Here is a 15,674-nt window from a genome sequence, read left to right on the forward strand (position 1 = left end):
GGACTCCCGAAGACGGGCAGATAAGGTAGTAAGTAGATGGATTTATTAATGCCTCCTTACGGTAGTGATATTTCAAAGCAACACGAACCAGAAATTCGACCAAGGAAACTACTGAGCAATGGGCTTTAATATGGACTTTGCGTTTTCATGGTTTTGTGGCACACAAAGTTATTTCATCATCCACACAGAGCAGACGCAGAGGACATGGCTATTGGGCAACAGCATTATTCGCTGGGCCAAAGGCAGAACAGTGCTACAACCATATCAAAATTGGGCACAACCAGCTCGGATATCCTCTGGCCTAGGAAAGGTGGGACACTTCTTCAAGACTTCCCCCACAGGCCAAATAGTCTCCTGCAGACCCATGCACAAATTCACTTTGGCTCAAGCGACATTGGCCAACTTGAAGCAAGGCTTTGTCATGAGGCAATAAAGCTATGCTTTAGCTCATTACGGCTAGCCTTGCCACACTGCCACGTAGTATAGTTCTCAGTTCTCCCGGAAAACGCCCGATGGTGTGAGAAAATCACTGACCTCGTTCGCAAGACGCCGTCTGAAGAAGCTAGAAAACATGACTCTCATACCCCACAGAGCCACTTGTTCCTCCAGCTAAGATGGAGTTCACTTGTCCAATAAGAGGAAGGGCATAAGCAAACACTTCAGAGCGGCTGTGAGACCTCAGACGGTAAGGCAATCAAACAAACAAATTTGTCTTTTTTTTACAATTTATTGCGAAATGTCCCAAGTTCAACACTTTCCCATGCAATTAAATATGTCGTGTTAAATATATACTGTCAATTGATAAAAGTGCGAAAATTCAAAAAATCTGTTGATTCTCACCTAGAATATTTGATTTATTAGCTGTACAAATCCTATATTAAAATAATGCTCCGCTTCCGAAAGATGACCCTACTACCTATATTTGAATTGTTTCCCAAACAGGGATCGCACTTTCACAATTCTGGTCTCAAACCAGCCGCAAATATTCCACAATAATAATTCCTGAATTAATGACCTTGATTCCAGGCACTGCAAAATACTGAGTTATCAACACATAAATATATCTCAAACACGGCAATATTAATGTAATTAAGTATAGACAATCACACTAGTCTAAAATGAAATAATTCCTAAACCACATCAGCATCTTATATGGGTTATTACCAGTATCACCACAACTCGTCCAAAGGTGACATATTAACAATCGCAGCTTGCCACTAGGCAAAATATCAAACATGGTAAGTTACTCAATTACAAGCCAAGTACAATAATCTATACATGTAATACAATAGCAGGGAACAAAATTTACAATCGATTCAGCAATATATGGCACACAAATTTATGAAGTAAGCCACGAATTGTTTTGGCAACTCTTTGCCTGAATCGTCCATCCTGAACGAACGGTGTCCACTATCCCTCATCAGGCTTGTGCACGTTCCCTGCTGTTCCCAAGTCTCGCTTCGTGGTCTCTCAGACCCGCCTCACGTGGTTCGTCCTTATCAAGATTTGGCTTTCCCTGAAGAGGGCACACTGCACCCCTTAGACAACCAATTCCAGGAAATTCCTGCCTTGGATTTTGGGATTTCTGAAAGCAATCCAATGAATCCAATTCCAAAAGAATGGTGCGATACATAATACAGGAAAAAATGCCTCCAAAAGAAAACAAAAGATCGATTACTCCCAATTCAATTACTAGATTCCCATCGAAACAATAGGTCTCGAATTAATGGTAACAATCGATTGAGAAATCATAGACCTTCTATTTACAGAAGTTAAAAAGAAGAAAAATTACAATCATATCACTCAATGTCTCATATTGGGCATTTTACAAAAGTTAAATAAAAAATACAGAAAGAAGTTCTTACTGGTTTTGGCCCTTGTTGTTGCTTGTAGTCACTGTCGCCGGCCCAAAGCTCAGCACTGTAGTTGGAAACTACTACATATACAAGATGGCCTCTCTCTATGAAGGCTTTACAATTTTGAATCTTGACTTCAAAATAACCACTGGAGCCAAACTGCTCCAAATGGCATGGAATTAGCCAAATGCAAGAGAGCTCTTGAACCATGGCGACGTTACCATCACTAGAATAGCATAACAAGTGGCCCTGGACAAAAGACGGTACACTCCTTTTATATACCACTGCGTCCACCACTTGCACACACACCCAGCACAAGCATTCATTCAAACAAAAGACCTCCTTGGCTTAATAAATAACTTACCTTTGTTCACCCCTGGTACAACTCAAACCCACGAAACCAAAAGCCCAAAATGCTAATTACATGTGAAGGAAGTTAAGCAGAATGAAAAGAAATAGCCCTCTAACTTCAATTGGTATTCAAAACTGGGGATAAAAACATTTGCATATGAAATACAAGGCCTAAGTTGGCTGAGCTCTGACAGCGGCTTATCCGAGTTGATGCATTCACCTAAAGTATATTGTCAAAGGAATCAGTCTTGTGCTGGTTCTCAATTTACTTTGTAACTATCAGTACGTCTGAAGACACTGCTTTGCCCTACACCCAAGCTGTAGCGAAGAAAAAGCCTAGAATTACCCTTTTATTTTAGAATATTGTCACAGAGATGTTAATTTTAATTCAGTTATAAGTTGTATTATGGGTCACCGTGGTACAAGGAACCTATACTACAGGTAGGCTGTGTCACTGGATGATAGTGTTCCCGCACTTCCGCTGCTGGTGGTTGTAGATCAGAGCCTCCCTCTATGGGCTCTTGTTAGTGAGCACATTGTCAAATTGAAGTTGAAAGGATATCAGTGAGACAACGAGACACTTACAACTTAATTGTTTAGTGGTCTCGAACAGTGGTCTCGAACCTTCCATTAGCAAGGAACTTTATGAATGGAATACTACTTTAGTAGTAGGCATTTCAGTGGTCTTGAATTTTGCAAGGAAGGGTTGTAATTGTATGCATATGCATAAATTATGCTTGTTAAGCTATATGATTATTTGTCTTGGCAGAGCAAAATAAATTATTGCCGAGTTACCAAAGTGCTAACTCTCAGACTCTGCACAATAACGCTCTAAAACAATTCATCACAACATCTGTGACCTGAGACAAGTTAGTTGCGGGCCCTTCCCAAGCTACCTTTCGTATGAAAACTAGTGCACAATGGAGTTCGCAGTGTGGACTCGAGGAAAAGGTAATAATTAAATATTTAGAAATTATTAGTCAAACAACTACACAAATTACGTATGTAGGTAAACAGTTTTCTAAATAGTGAAGCCAACCATACTTTTGAATCATGGACACATCGAAATAACAATACTTAAAATACGAATGCAAAGAAAATGTCATTATACGTGCCTTTAAGAGATACGTGTTGAAGAAATGCATGGATATCAGTCCACTATACATGTACATGTTAGATTTTAAAGCGCATTGAGATATGTTTTGCATCTGGGTGCGATTAAATCCCCTTCAACACAAGCAGTTGAAATAATCTCTTACTCAGTAGATATGTCAGTTAAAAATTCAAGGGCCTAAAGAAATTGCAGTATCTGGTGCATCGATTTTTTTTTGAGGGGGGGTCAGTTCCAACCCACGCTGGTAACATTTTCTGGCTTAGGTTCATTCACTCAAGCAGCAAAGTGCAGTTTGATGCGTGAAGCTTTTCTACAGCATTTCAGGCGAATAGAGAGTTAGACTTTACTGTTCTGCCATACAGACAACATCACATTAACATTACAGCCGAAAGAAAAGAAAATTCAAGTGTATAGTGTCTAAGTGCATTACGGTTCGTAGTTTTGTCGTAATTGATATTTTGGCATGCTAATACAGTGCAGAGTTATTACAGCGGATATTTTAAACATGTGGACCTGGTAACGTTTAAGTTCTCAAAAGCAGACTTTTTAGTTCTGTCCCACTCTACATATTGGCACTGGACGGGTGTTTCCATTTGCAGATTAATGCCCCAACGGTAACGTGCAGTTCTTCGATGGTGTCTGATTTGATCAGCGTGACTGGCAGGGCATCTTTGTCAGTAAGTATCCCCTCGTCGTAGTCCCAATGGGACCTGTTGCGAGCATAGCCACAGTTGCACTTCTGATGATCAGCGTTGCACTCTGTCATATCGAGTGAAAACAAAATGATGTTTCATTGCCGTGCAATCAAATCAAGGAAGTAACTCAATTGAAAATGAAAATCAGAGAGTTTTTGAGTGAATTAATCGTCATGAAACTTGAAAAAAAATATTCAGTTGCTTTCAAAATAGTTACAGATCGGTCAGTCCTGCAATCTGCTGCTCACAATCGTATCACAGGGGTCTATTTCCCAGCACAAATATTCAGAATGTACTTACTTTCATTACGAACTAAGTGCACATGTTGTGTTTTGGATATTGAAATGAAACTGCACTTTTAAAATAGGACAATATATGAACACACAGTTACCATCGGTCAAGCCACAGTCACAGCCTGTTTTCCCAGTAGGAACTCCCCAATTTGGCATTATTTCTCCATTCCTGGCACCCCACTTGAATGGTTGAGATGTCAGTGGCGATGGCGACGCGGTAAGGTTAGTTGTGGGACACACAACTCTGACTATTTGCTGACACGACAGCGAATTTTCGATTACACTAATGACTTGCTGCACATCAATGTTGTACGTAATGGCCCTGCTCTGCGGTTCGCCGATTTTGAAAGAATCCTCACCATCGTGGTGGATGATGGTTGTACCTATGAAATACAATCAAGTAGGTGACAGTTTGTAACTGTTTTTGTCACTTAAATTTGGGTTCGCCTTTGTAATTTCGTCAGCAATTTATATATGGTGGCGTCCCGCAGTTCACTCTGAAAGCCGACTACCATCAATATGATAATCAAGGGGCCCCCCAGGGTGAAAAATCAGGAGCCCTCTAGGAGTAGCAGCATTGCAACTTTTGTTCATATGGCCAATTGAAACCGACGGACACCGTAAACTGCAAACATTTTTCTTGCATTCGATTTTAAATAGAGTAAAATACCCCCAGACCCTGTATCTCTGACATGAGGGTCTACTCTACAACACAAAGCACATTGCAGAAAAATGTTCTCCATCGCAATACCTAATTTTTTTTTATATAACAAACTTTTACCATCTGTATCGCATTGACTGAAACATACCGATAGTGTTAATATTTTGGGACCTGGCAGATCTTTAGTCAGGCACTAATTTTGCTTAGTTGCCAAAGTTGTCTGATTCTTGCTTTAGGGGTTAATGAAGTCAATGAGGTCAAAGTTCAAGTACATTTTAAATAAATTAAAATCTGTGTACATCGGTCAATATCCAAGAAATTGTTTGATCCTCAACAATTTGGCAATAGAAAAGGGGTCTCAACCCCTCACTACCTGGTTAACGTGCTTGATACCTTAGCTTGCAATGCTGACTCCCAAAACACACCATCAACACTTGTGGCTACGGACTAAAGCAAAGCGTTTGGCAGGGTAGGTCACACAATTCTGAACACCAAGCTGTTAAACTCAGAACTCGCCCACCCGTGATACCCGTGGATCTGTGATTTTTTCCCATGAAAGTCAGCAATGCGTGCAATACAAGACTGGCACACCATCACTGCTTGCATCCCACAGGGAACCTGGCAGGGCCCCATAGCATTTCTTGCCATGATCATGATACAGCTGCAGACATCTCTGCCAGCATTAGAAGTATGTTAACGATATGATACTTGTGAAAACGCCCTCAACAAAGCCGCATGCAAGAAGCTTTGACATTAATTGAAAATGGTCCTCTGATAATCACTTGCAATTGAATGCAGGAAAATGCGCAGAAATGAGAGTTTACATTTATGTTTTCAGAAAAAATGCCACCACTAACAGAGCTCAGACTCTGTGATCAATGATTCAAGAATGCAATTCACTTAAAAGAACAGGCCTCGTTATTCAAAGAGATCTTAAATGAAATGAAGTGGCAAGGGATTTGGTTTCGAAAGCAAGGTTTTTCATAGGCGAATGTATATGCTAAGACTGCTTATGCACTTTGCCCTGTCCATAATCCATAATCATACAAGTAAGTTGAGGTACAAATTTCGAGATGTTCAGACTCATCTTTATTTGATTTCGACTTGATTTAATACAGAATTACAAACATTTTATTATTTTGCACAGAGATGAGACCGACTGGATTTACATGCATTAAAATTTGGCGATGCTATCAAACTGATACCAATATGGGCCGGTTATTCGTGTTTGTATCTCAAATAAACAAGTTATCTCTTCGTAAACTGGAGGTTTCTGCGTGTTTTTCTGGTGAATATCACCTTACAGTTCATGGTCAGGTCTTGGAAGACAGACAAGATATGGTGGTACAGGACGTAACGTTGGCTGTATGCAAAAAATTTGTAAAGCAGTAGGTGCGTATGTTGTGTGGACAAAGACTGAATGTTGTGTTATAATTTGCCAAGGTTGGACGCCGGTCTTCAATTTACACTACGGTTGACGTCAAGTGTATCAATTCATCATGCTATGCGAAAAAAACCCCGTTTTTTCTCCATTTCTTTTTACCTGACACAGGTAGCTAAATTTCATGCATGTTCCCTATGTCCAATGAAATGAAGGTGCTGTCAAAGCCGGGCTAGGCTATAACCAATTGCATCATTAAGTGCACATTTTAAATAGCTGCGCTTTGTTCTTTTACTCACCAGTTGACATATTGCAGAAAACCTGAAATGGGAGCTGTCCTTGGTTTAAACCGTCCATGTCTATTTCGTAGGTGTCATCCAGCAGATACCCCTCAGCGTGCAATGTTTGACATGTCCTAGCAGTCTGCAACTGAGGAGTTAACGTTGATGGGACATTTGTAAAACAGAGTTATGTCGATTACCGAAAAATAATGGATCACTTGGGAGACATTCCCATAAGAACGTGCACAAACTTTACTGTCCCATAATTGAATATTCCCTCATCTGATCTGAACCAAACTTTGTATGTTTTCAATTTAGACCCTAATATATCATCTCTCAAAAATTGGACGGTAAAATTCGGCCTCCTTCTGGTAACCGTGACTGGGGCATTAGGGAGACATGTCTCCCTAAGAGATGTTTCCCTAATGACCGATGTCTCCCTAAGGTCGAAAAAGCTACCTCAAAATGTATCCCTAGTGACCCATTTGTAAGGATATATATTACAAAAAAATAATGATGAATAAATAAATAACCGGAATAATTGTGAATAATTGCGAGTGTCACTTTAAATCCGGAATTGTGGAAGGAATAGCAATATGTTGCACTGCAAAAGTTGAACGTCACACCGTGTTCAGGTAAACATTTCGTTGAAGCGCGACCATCGTTCGATAATACTTACATGTCTACGACAGCCAAGGAAATCAAACTTCATCCAGGCGCATGTTTGTGAAGAGATTAAATCGATGTGAGCTATGTACATTCGTATGAACTGAGTGAGGACACTCTGGCTGAAAAAGCTAGTAGTCCTTTCCTCCCGACAATAAAAGACTGGAACCCCTTCTGTTGGTAGGAACGCCTGGGTGTATAGCAAAAACAAGAACTGAGAGGTACTTAGTAATACACAGGCCGAATGAGTCATTTATCATGTATTTGCTGGGCATTGGTCTCATTTCTACATTTTATCATCACTCAGAGTAGAAAGAATAATTATTTACGCAGAATAGTATTAATTCTGAGGGAATCATGAACATCTATGAGTTGGTAAGTTTCCTTTAATGAAGGAATTTGTCTACAAATTATTGATATTTCTTGTTACCTTTCCTCTACATCTTTGCTCAAGAAAGGTGAAAGGACAAAAAAAATTAATAGAATCAATTATGGTAAAACCAGAACTTGGAAAAACGGACACATCTCTTGGAATAAAACTACACAATTTTTCTCCCCATGTTTCAGGTTTCCTTGCGTAATAACATCTCCCAGATACCAAACACTGAAAAGTCATCTTGAAAAGTCAAAAGGTCTGTTGATAGTTCTCTACGGACGATTTTAATGTATAATGATGTTAGACAATCAGTGCAATAAGTAGCAAAGTTAGGGAAGAAATGGTGAAATCCACGTTTTGAAGATGCAAGATGTAGGCCTATGGGTCTTGCGCTGATGAAACGTCTCCCAAAGACAAACAAGATATAGAAAAGTAATAAAATATTAAGATATTTTTATCAATACCAATTCCATCACATAAAGGGAGACTCCCATAAAGAAACTTGCAAGCAATAAGCTACGACCTCATTGCGTTCCAAGTGAGAATAAGCAACACATTTTAAAAAATTTTAAATAAAGAACTTTTAAAATTCTTATTATGTGATAAAGAATACGACGAAGCATACAGTCTGGTCGACGAGGAGATAAGTAAATGACTGAGAGGTGCAATGATCTTTAGAAGAGGGAAACGTTTATTAAGTGAGCTTTGTGATGGTTATGCATTCAGTTGGAAAACTGAATTGAGTAAAATATCAAATTGACTGAAATACTGTTCCTCTTTAAATCAGAACTGTTCTTGATATATTTAGAATATAATCCGTTTTGGTCGACATCTTCAAGGTGACATTGTTGTGCGCTAAGTTACAGTCATTTGATGTAGATGGGAACCAGCCGGCTGGTTCTCTCCCTGGTGATGAAACATTACCCTTCTGATTTGTAAACAATTTGATTTGTTCTTTATCTTTGCCATATAGATAACTGGAGTTGTTTACAACAGACTCATAGTAGTTTGCGTTATTCCACCATTAAGAGTAATGATTATGTATATTTCGTCACTGACCCTACGAATCGACACTCGGTTGCAAGTGCGCTATCAACAATTTCAGTTTCACGAACCAGCATCCGGTGATGCGCCCTCACATCGGACACTGAAGCGAGATGGAATGTTTTTCGTTTTCCCAAACTGCCTAGCTTGTCACAGCAATTCAGCGCGAAGAAATATGCTTTGAAGGGTTTGATATGAATTTCATCCACCTGTATACCTCATGCCTTACCCGAATTTTTAATTAGAATTCGTCTTAACTAGTGCAACTCTGATCGGTATCTTTACCTGAAAACGAAAATGCACGGAGTGTGCACTAGAAGTGCCGCAGTGTACCGAGTGCCAGTTCTTCAAAACGAAAACAGCTCGGTTCTCTGAAATGCGCACATAATCACCTCACGCACAATTGAGAGTCCCACCTGTTTCAGACAGGCGTTGTAGAGTCGCACCAAACCAAAAAGACTAAAGAGCGACTTGGGTGGACTTAATGAAATTAAGGTTTCAGACAGACGAACTCAATACACTAGACACGTCTTCACGTAAACAAACGAACATATGATATAAGCTTAGCAACAAGTACGCATCGCTCAAAACTGTAATTTTTTTTTTCGGATCAGCTGTAACGTCTTCTTCACCTAAAATTACACGTGGCAGAAATTATGAGGTCGACTGACCGACCTTTGGCCTCTCACTTGGAATTACATGACTTAGGCCAGAGTTTTATTAATGCCAACTGAAAGGCAAATACAGGCTTTACACAAAATCTATACACTGTAAAAACTCTGGTGTTAAAATCAACACTTTTTGGTGTTATCAAAAGACCACACCATAGGGTGTTACTTCAACACCGCTGATGACACTTTGCACACCTACAAGTGTTACAATGCACTGGAGGGTGTTAAAATTAAGCAACACCGAATAACACCCAATTTTTGTTAACACCAGTGAAAAGTGTTGGTGTAGTCCTCTGATAACACCACGGTGTTAAATTCAACACCGGGGTGTTAAATTTACACTCCAGTTTTTACAGTGTTTACAGAAGTCCCGTTAGGTCAACAATTAGTTCCATTATCAAACTTAAATCGAGTTCCGCCTCAATACTTAATTGCAGCCTTGAAGTCAAGCTAACCATGTTCAATGCAATCTTTACATTTGCACAAATTTATAAGTTTTTTATTTGGGGAGCTGATTTCCCTTTGAATGGATCTCATTCAAAGCGTGAAAGACTTTTCCTTCCCCCATGTTATGGGAAACATGTACTTTGCGTCGGGAGATGCTAATTTCGCGGTAGGCCTACCGCTGCAACGGCTGACTCTGACCGGCCAACTGACCTGGCAATCTCGGTGGTCGAGTGGTAACGACGACTGAACTTGCTATATAGTCAGCAAGAGGTAATAAGACAATCCCATTTTTAAGCTTGTGAATTTTTTGGCAAGCTCTTAGACAAAAACTGAGCATAAGTGTAATTGGCCTACATAAACGTCGGTGTAAGGGCAAAATCCGTTATCAAAAACTCTTCCATTTTCAAAGGAAAATCGGTTGTGCACGGAGTATGAGAGATGTTTAGAGTCAAGGTGGCGCTGAGCATAACACTGGACCATCACGGCCAGACGTGGCAGGCATAGCCTATCTGCTTACATGTACATGATGTACATTATTGTTATTGTGCATGAATACAGTTCAACAAAACCAAGCAGAAAAACCCATAAATGCCAAAGCGGCTGAACTTGGTGATAGACATGAATCACAAGTGTTAATTATCCTCATGTGTGACTTCAAATTCATTCACATATTCCAAGTTTATAGCCTCCGAAATATCAATTTTCTTTTGACCAACGGAGGAGCTAAGACGACGTAAACGCGCATGAATCCGAGTACAGAGTGCACGCGATAGCGAGTGAACATGATTTCTTGTTTTTATGTTAGAGGGTCACTACTTATTTCCATACATTTACAAATTATTTGCATTTGGTTTGGCTCATGAAAAGTACGACGTCTTAAACTAAGTTTGTCTAGTTTCGCTCTGAGCGCCTTCAGTGTCGATTGCTGCAGACGTCGAACGTTAGCCGTATACTTCATTCGAAATTCGCTTTTAATTTGGTTCAGTGCAACTCTGAAACGCCTGTTCGTGGTGTAGGTAACTTTTTCAGATGGACTGTTTTTCCAATAAATATCATTCTGCTCATAGGAAGTCAACAAAGAACTGCTTTGCATTCACAAAAGTAATGATCTTGTATTCATTACCTCGTTGCCGTAGTTGTTCCTGATTGATATCCATCCCGTGGAATCATTTGATGTTCTGTGTTTCAAATAGAAACCATACGTACATCCATAACTCTCCAAAGTCCAGGATTCGAGTATAAGACCCGAAATACGTGTAGGCTCCCCAAAGTCAACCTGTGGAAAAGGTTTGGTTCTAGATTATTTCATCGCTGTTGGAATTTAGCAAGAGATACATTTTAGGGGAGGGGTGTGTTTTAAGAAGGGCTTGGAGATGCCTTTCTGATTTTTTGATTGTGAGGCTTAATTCAGGGAATTTTACTTGCTTTGGTGACGAAGCAAAAAAAAAAGAAGAAAAAAAAAGAAGGAGGATTTCCTCCCCAACAATGTTAAAAGCCTGAAAATAAGCGGTCGATACTGAAGAGTTTCATGTACATGTTAATACATTTCAGCAAAGCGAGTTTGCAACCTCCATACATTTTAAATTAACTAACTAAGGTAACTGGAAACGACTGAAAAATTCAATGAAAAGAGATATGAAAATACACGACACGTTTTATCATGTATCGAATTTCCCGTGCACGTAAACTTGACAAAACTGAATTTAACGTAATCAAAGTAATTTCTAAACATGATTTTAATTAGAATCAATTAAAAATGAAATTGTTTCTAACACACCGTAAAAGTGTCCTCAGCACAATCCAGGAAATATCACGATGGGGTGTTGTAATGTAGACAAAATGTACAATCACCTGAACCGTAATTTTCCGGTTTAAAGTAATGGTGCCATTTTGTGTGACCTACTTTAAAGATCCAGGAAAGACGCTTTGGGAGTCAGAAAAATACTCCATGGGTACAGTCCACTAATTTAAGTGCGAATTTGTGGCTAGCTCATTAGCATTAAAAGTGCCTTCACCGTGTGTTTTGAAAAAAGGAGATTGTTTGGCCCCCAAAATGCTGAGATTGTGTAAATCGTTGCCAGGATCAATTCCCTGGTCTTTAAGATTGATATGAGACCAGAATGGCAAGAACTACAGTTGAAAAATGGTCCTAAGTGCCCGAGAAAGTTGAGGGTTGCCACTTGAAAACTGGCTGCAATCAGGCTTTGGAAATATCACTCTTCGGGGGTTAGTTTTTGGGGGAATAATTAAAAATTAATTTGTTAACCAACAAAAAAGTTGAAAGATATTGAATGATTAGGGAGCAGACAATAATTTTATCTCAGGGATGTTCGTAAGCATGTTATTGAGCCCTGAAGAGTGCTGATTTTACACTGTTTCCAATGGGGCCTGAATTAGACTGTACCCCCATGTTTGATGACCTGCCTTTTTAGGATCATGCAGATGTTATTATCATTTGCAACAAATTGTTTGTATTGCCAATCTTGTACGATTATTCCTTTTTAATATAGTTTTCCCGGCTAGTTCCACACTTCTTCAATTTAAAATTGCTAAAAAAGGTTTAAATTCGTCAAAGAGGAGTCACTCGCCCCAAATGTTGGTTCCAATTTCGAAAAAAACACTGCTTGATTTCACTTTCAGAGTATTGTAATTAATGAAAAAAGCAATTCTTAATCATCCTATTTATTTTTGTCTCTCTCTGGGAATGGCCTTGAATGGGAAATTTGACAGTGGGCCAGCCAATATGACATAGCCCTCTAGAAATAGTTTCAGGGCATTGTTCGGTGATAGCTGGCAACCATCTTCAATCAGTCATTTATGCCATAAAAAACAAGATGTGGGTGGATGCCACTGTCAATTTTGCATTGATTCAAGGTCATTTTAAGGTTACGAGAGGTCAAGTGATGTCAAAATTTACTTTTTTTTATGACTTAAATTTTCATCTGCAGTTACATATGTATGCACAGAAATCATTATCAACATCATTTGATGGTCCTAAGTTATGCAAATGTTGAATAAACTTTTATTTTGCACACAAAGTTTTATAAAAAGAAACATGAAAGGTCAAACTTCTTGAAATTTCTTGAAAGTGTTTAAATGCCACTCTTTCCAAGTGAACAATACTTTTTTCCCATCTGTTTAAACAGATCTGTTTTTTAAATATCCGTTTAATCCTTTGTGACAAATTTACAGCCCCCCAGACAAATAAAGTCAATGGGTGTCCAACATGACGGTCATTAAGTAGTGACATACATACGCAGACATACAATGGACATATATATGTAGGTATCTATGGCAATAATTTGTAGCTGTATGGATGGCCAGATGATACTCAGATTTTATTGGCACATATTTTGAAACGAGAAAACAGCGCAGGAGCCGAGTTTATGAGTGGCAATTTTGTTGAGAAGTTATCTCAAAGACGCTTCAACCAGGTTCCAGCTGATCAAGCACTGAGTGGGCAAACAGGACATAATACAATGCAAAAGTGTATATTAATTGGCATCACTCAGATTGATCAAGCCAAAGACAGGTTTTGCATCACATGGTCAGAAAGGTCACGAATCAATCACTTAGGAAACTCAATATTTACTCAACATACATGTAGACAATGAAGAAGAAGAAATAGTCCCATTCTCACGAGTACCGTAAGAGGTGTGACACTGATGATGTCAGGAAACTCATAACTCAACTAAAACAAATTTGTGTTCCAAGTAAAAACTACGGTGATACCAAGGATTGGAACAGAAGGACATCCCTAGTGTCATTGGCAACCAGAGATTTCGCAGCCACTGACAGGGAGGGGGACCTTCTGACAGCTAATGAACTAGGAAACGGAAAAGGACAGGCAACATCTGATCGAGAAAACTGTAGCCTTTCATTATTGTTATTACTATTTTTTTTAAATTTTTGACTATGTCAAGGGTCGTGAACAACCTCAAGGTCCTTCTAAAATCACTCCTTCTAAAATGATAAACGAATAAAGATAAAATAAGAAACGCTGTACATATTCTAAGAACCAAAAAGCCAAAATCTACAACTAAAAATGATGCAATGGCGCAATAAAACAACACTGCACCTAAACATTAGCTGATCTCTAACAAAGATGTCCACGAAGGAGAATGTACATAAGACTATAAAAGTCGTCTGCAAGTTACTACAGCGATTGTTCAATACTGTTATTGCAACTGTCTTCAAGCATTCACTCTCTAATCTGGCTGTTCCTGGCGAAGCCTTGAGGTAAAATGAATTTTACCCCCAAAGCGGTGCTATCATTAAGCATCTTGACATCTGGACTTGCACACACTGATGTGAAGACATGTTTTGTGGAAGATGTCCATGCACTCATCAGCGATGTATCCAGCTTTTGATGGGTGGGGCCGGGGGCACATTCACCTGCGAATGTGACTTTGGGCTCACTCAACATGATGTTTGGAGAAGCATACAGGAAAGCCTTAGATGACAGTTGTCCGACATTATGCGAATATGCTAACGTGTTTTTAAAAATCTTCACGGGTCACTTTGAAAAGAACAAGAAAAAAGTTGATATGGTGTTTAATCGCTAAACCCGAGGCACATGTAGCTCAATCAAGGCAGTAATCAGGACAAAGCGAATGGGGAAAAAACTCACTGAGGACATCATGTACCACTCTTGCTTGTGTGGAACCAGTACATCGCTCTCAGTGAAAACAAAGCTGACCTTGCCAACTTTTGTTGGAAAGAGGCTAGGACCTTTCAGACCTCAGAACTGGGAAACCGTGAAGAAGCTGACACGAGGATTACGCTTCGTGCATTTCAAGCTATGAGAAATGGATATAAAAGATTACTGTTTTTCTGCAGGGATAGTGGTGTCATGCTTCTCCTGACACATTTCCTCTCAACTAAAGCTGAATGAGTGTTGGAACAGCAAGGAAGTGGAAATGATATCGATTACACCAGATTTTAAAAAGACTCACGCCAAACGTGAGAGAACACAATCTGGGATTCCATTCCCTGACAGGCTGTATCACAAACTCATCATTCACTGGAAAGGGAAAAAATCATGCCCAAAAATTTTAAAGAATCATCTACAGTTTCTTGAGGGCATTTGTCGTGACGGAGACCTTGCGCAAACCAAGCATTTGGCACACCAGAGCTTTTGATGGTAAATTAAGCTAGACTCCACCTTTTCAGAGAAGCTAAGGTGGGATTTGGGGCACTGCCGCTGACCAAGGACGCATTGGGTCTCCATGCTACTCGTGCCAACCACTAAGCAAAGATCTGATCGCAGGCCGATCAAGAACAGATGTGTGTCTTGTCTCCCATTGACAATTGCGCCTGGAAGTTGGAGTCAGACTCTCTGAAAGCTGTCTGGACAAGGCCTGACACTTTTCTCGGGCTGGTTACTTGTTATAGCAAATCAAAGTGTAGCCGCGGTGCTCGATGCACTTGTTTCAGAAGGAACATGAGACATACACCTGCCTATGGATGTGATGCCTCTGCCTGTTGCAACCCAGCTGGCCAAGGCTAGATGCAGAATGTGAATAGCGTACATACAAACATCAACAAGACGTACGTGTCTACTGTGTTATAAAAGCTTCTTTTCATGTAGCAATCGAGCTACTTTGTCTCGTTTGCAAAAGTCAAGACTATCTGGAATTTAAAATTTCATGATCGATGTATTCTATAATTGATGAAAAGCACTTTTGCGGCTACTTTACTACACCGAGGATAAATGTTTTTTCGTAAATCTCTTAACATTAGCTCGATCTCAGTTCTTTATTTATCCAACTGTTTAGATACATTATTTTGGCATGTGCAAACAAAGTGAGGGGAAAACTTTCAAAATGTTTGATTTTA

At 39.5% G+C, this 15,674-nt stretch overlaps 1 protein-coding gene across 1 annotated transcript in view; it reads right to left on the reverse strand.

Moving 5' to 3' along the window:
* Nucleotides 1–719: 719 nt before the first annotated feature.
* Nucleotides 720–15,674, reverse strand: part of LOC110987618 (uncharacterized) — a 58,157-nt gene continuing 43,202 nt past the window's right edge. The window contains exons 18-22 of the mRNA XM_087137315.1: nucleotides 10,960–11,112; nucleotides 7,312–7,488; nucleotides 6,651–6,780; nucleotides 4,408–4,692; nucleotides 720–4,080 (exon numbers count right to left, since the gene is read on the reverse strand). Coding sequence (XP_086993441.1) covers nucleotides 3,884–4,080; nucleotides 4,408–4,692; nucleotides 6,651–6,780; nucleotides 7,312–7,488; nucleotides 10,960–11,112 — 942 coding nt within the window. The 3' untranslated portion in view covers nucleotides 720–3,883. The remainder of the gene's footprint in view (nucleotides 4,081–4,407; nucleotides 4,693–6,650; nucleotides 6,781–7,311; nucleotides 7,489–10,959; nucleotides 11,113–15,674) is intronic.

The sequence above is a fragment of the Acanthaster planci genome, linkage group LG05 (genome assembly GCF_054643075.1).
Source record: "Acanthaster planci isolate LZ-2023a linkage group LG05, COTS_SCS, whole genome shotgun sequence".
Taxonomy (NCBI): domain Eukaryota; kingdom Metazoa; phylum Echinodermata; class Asteroidea; order Valvatida; family Acanthasteridae; genus Acanthaster; species Acanthaster planci.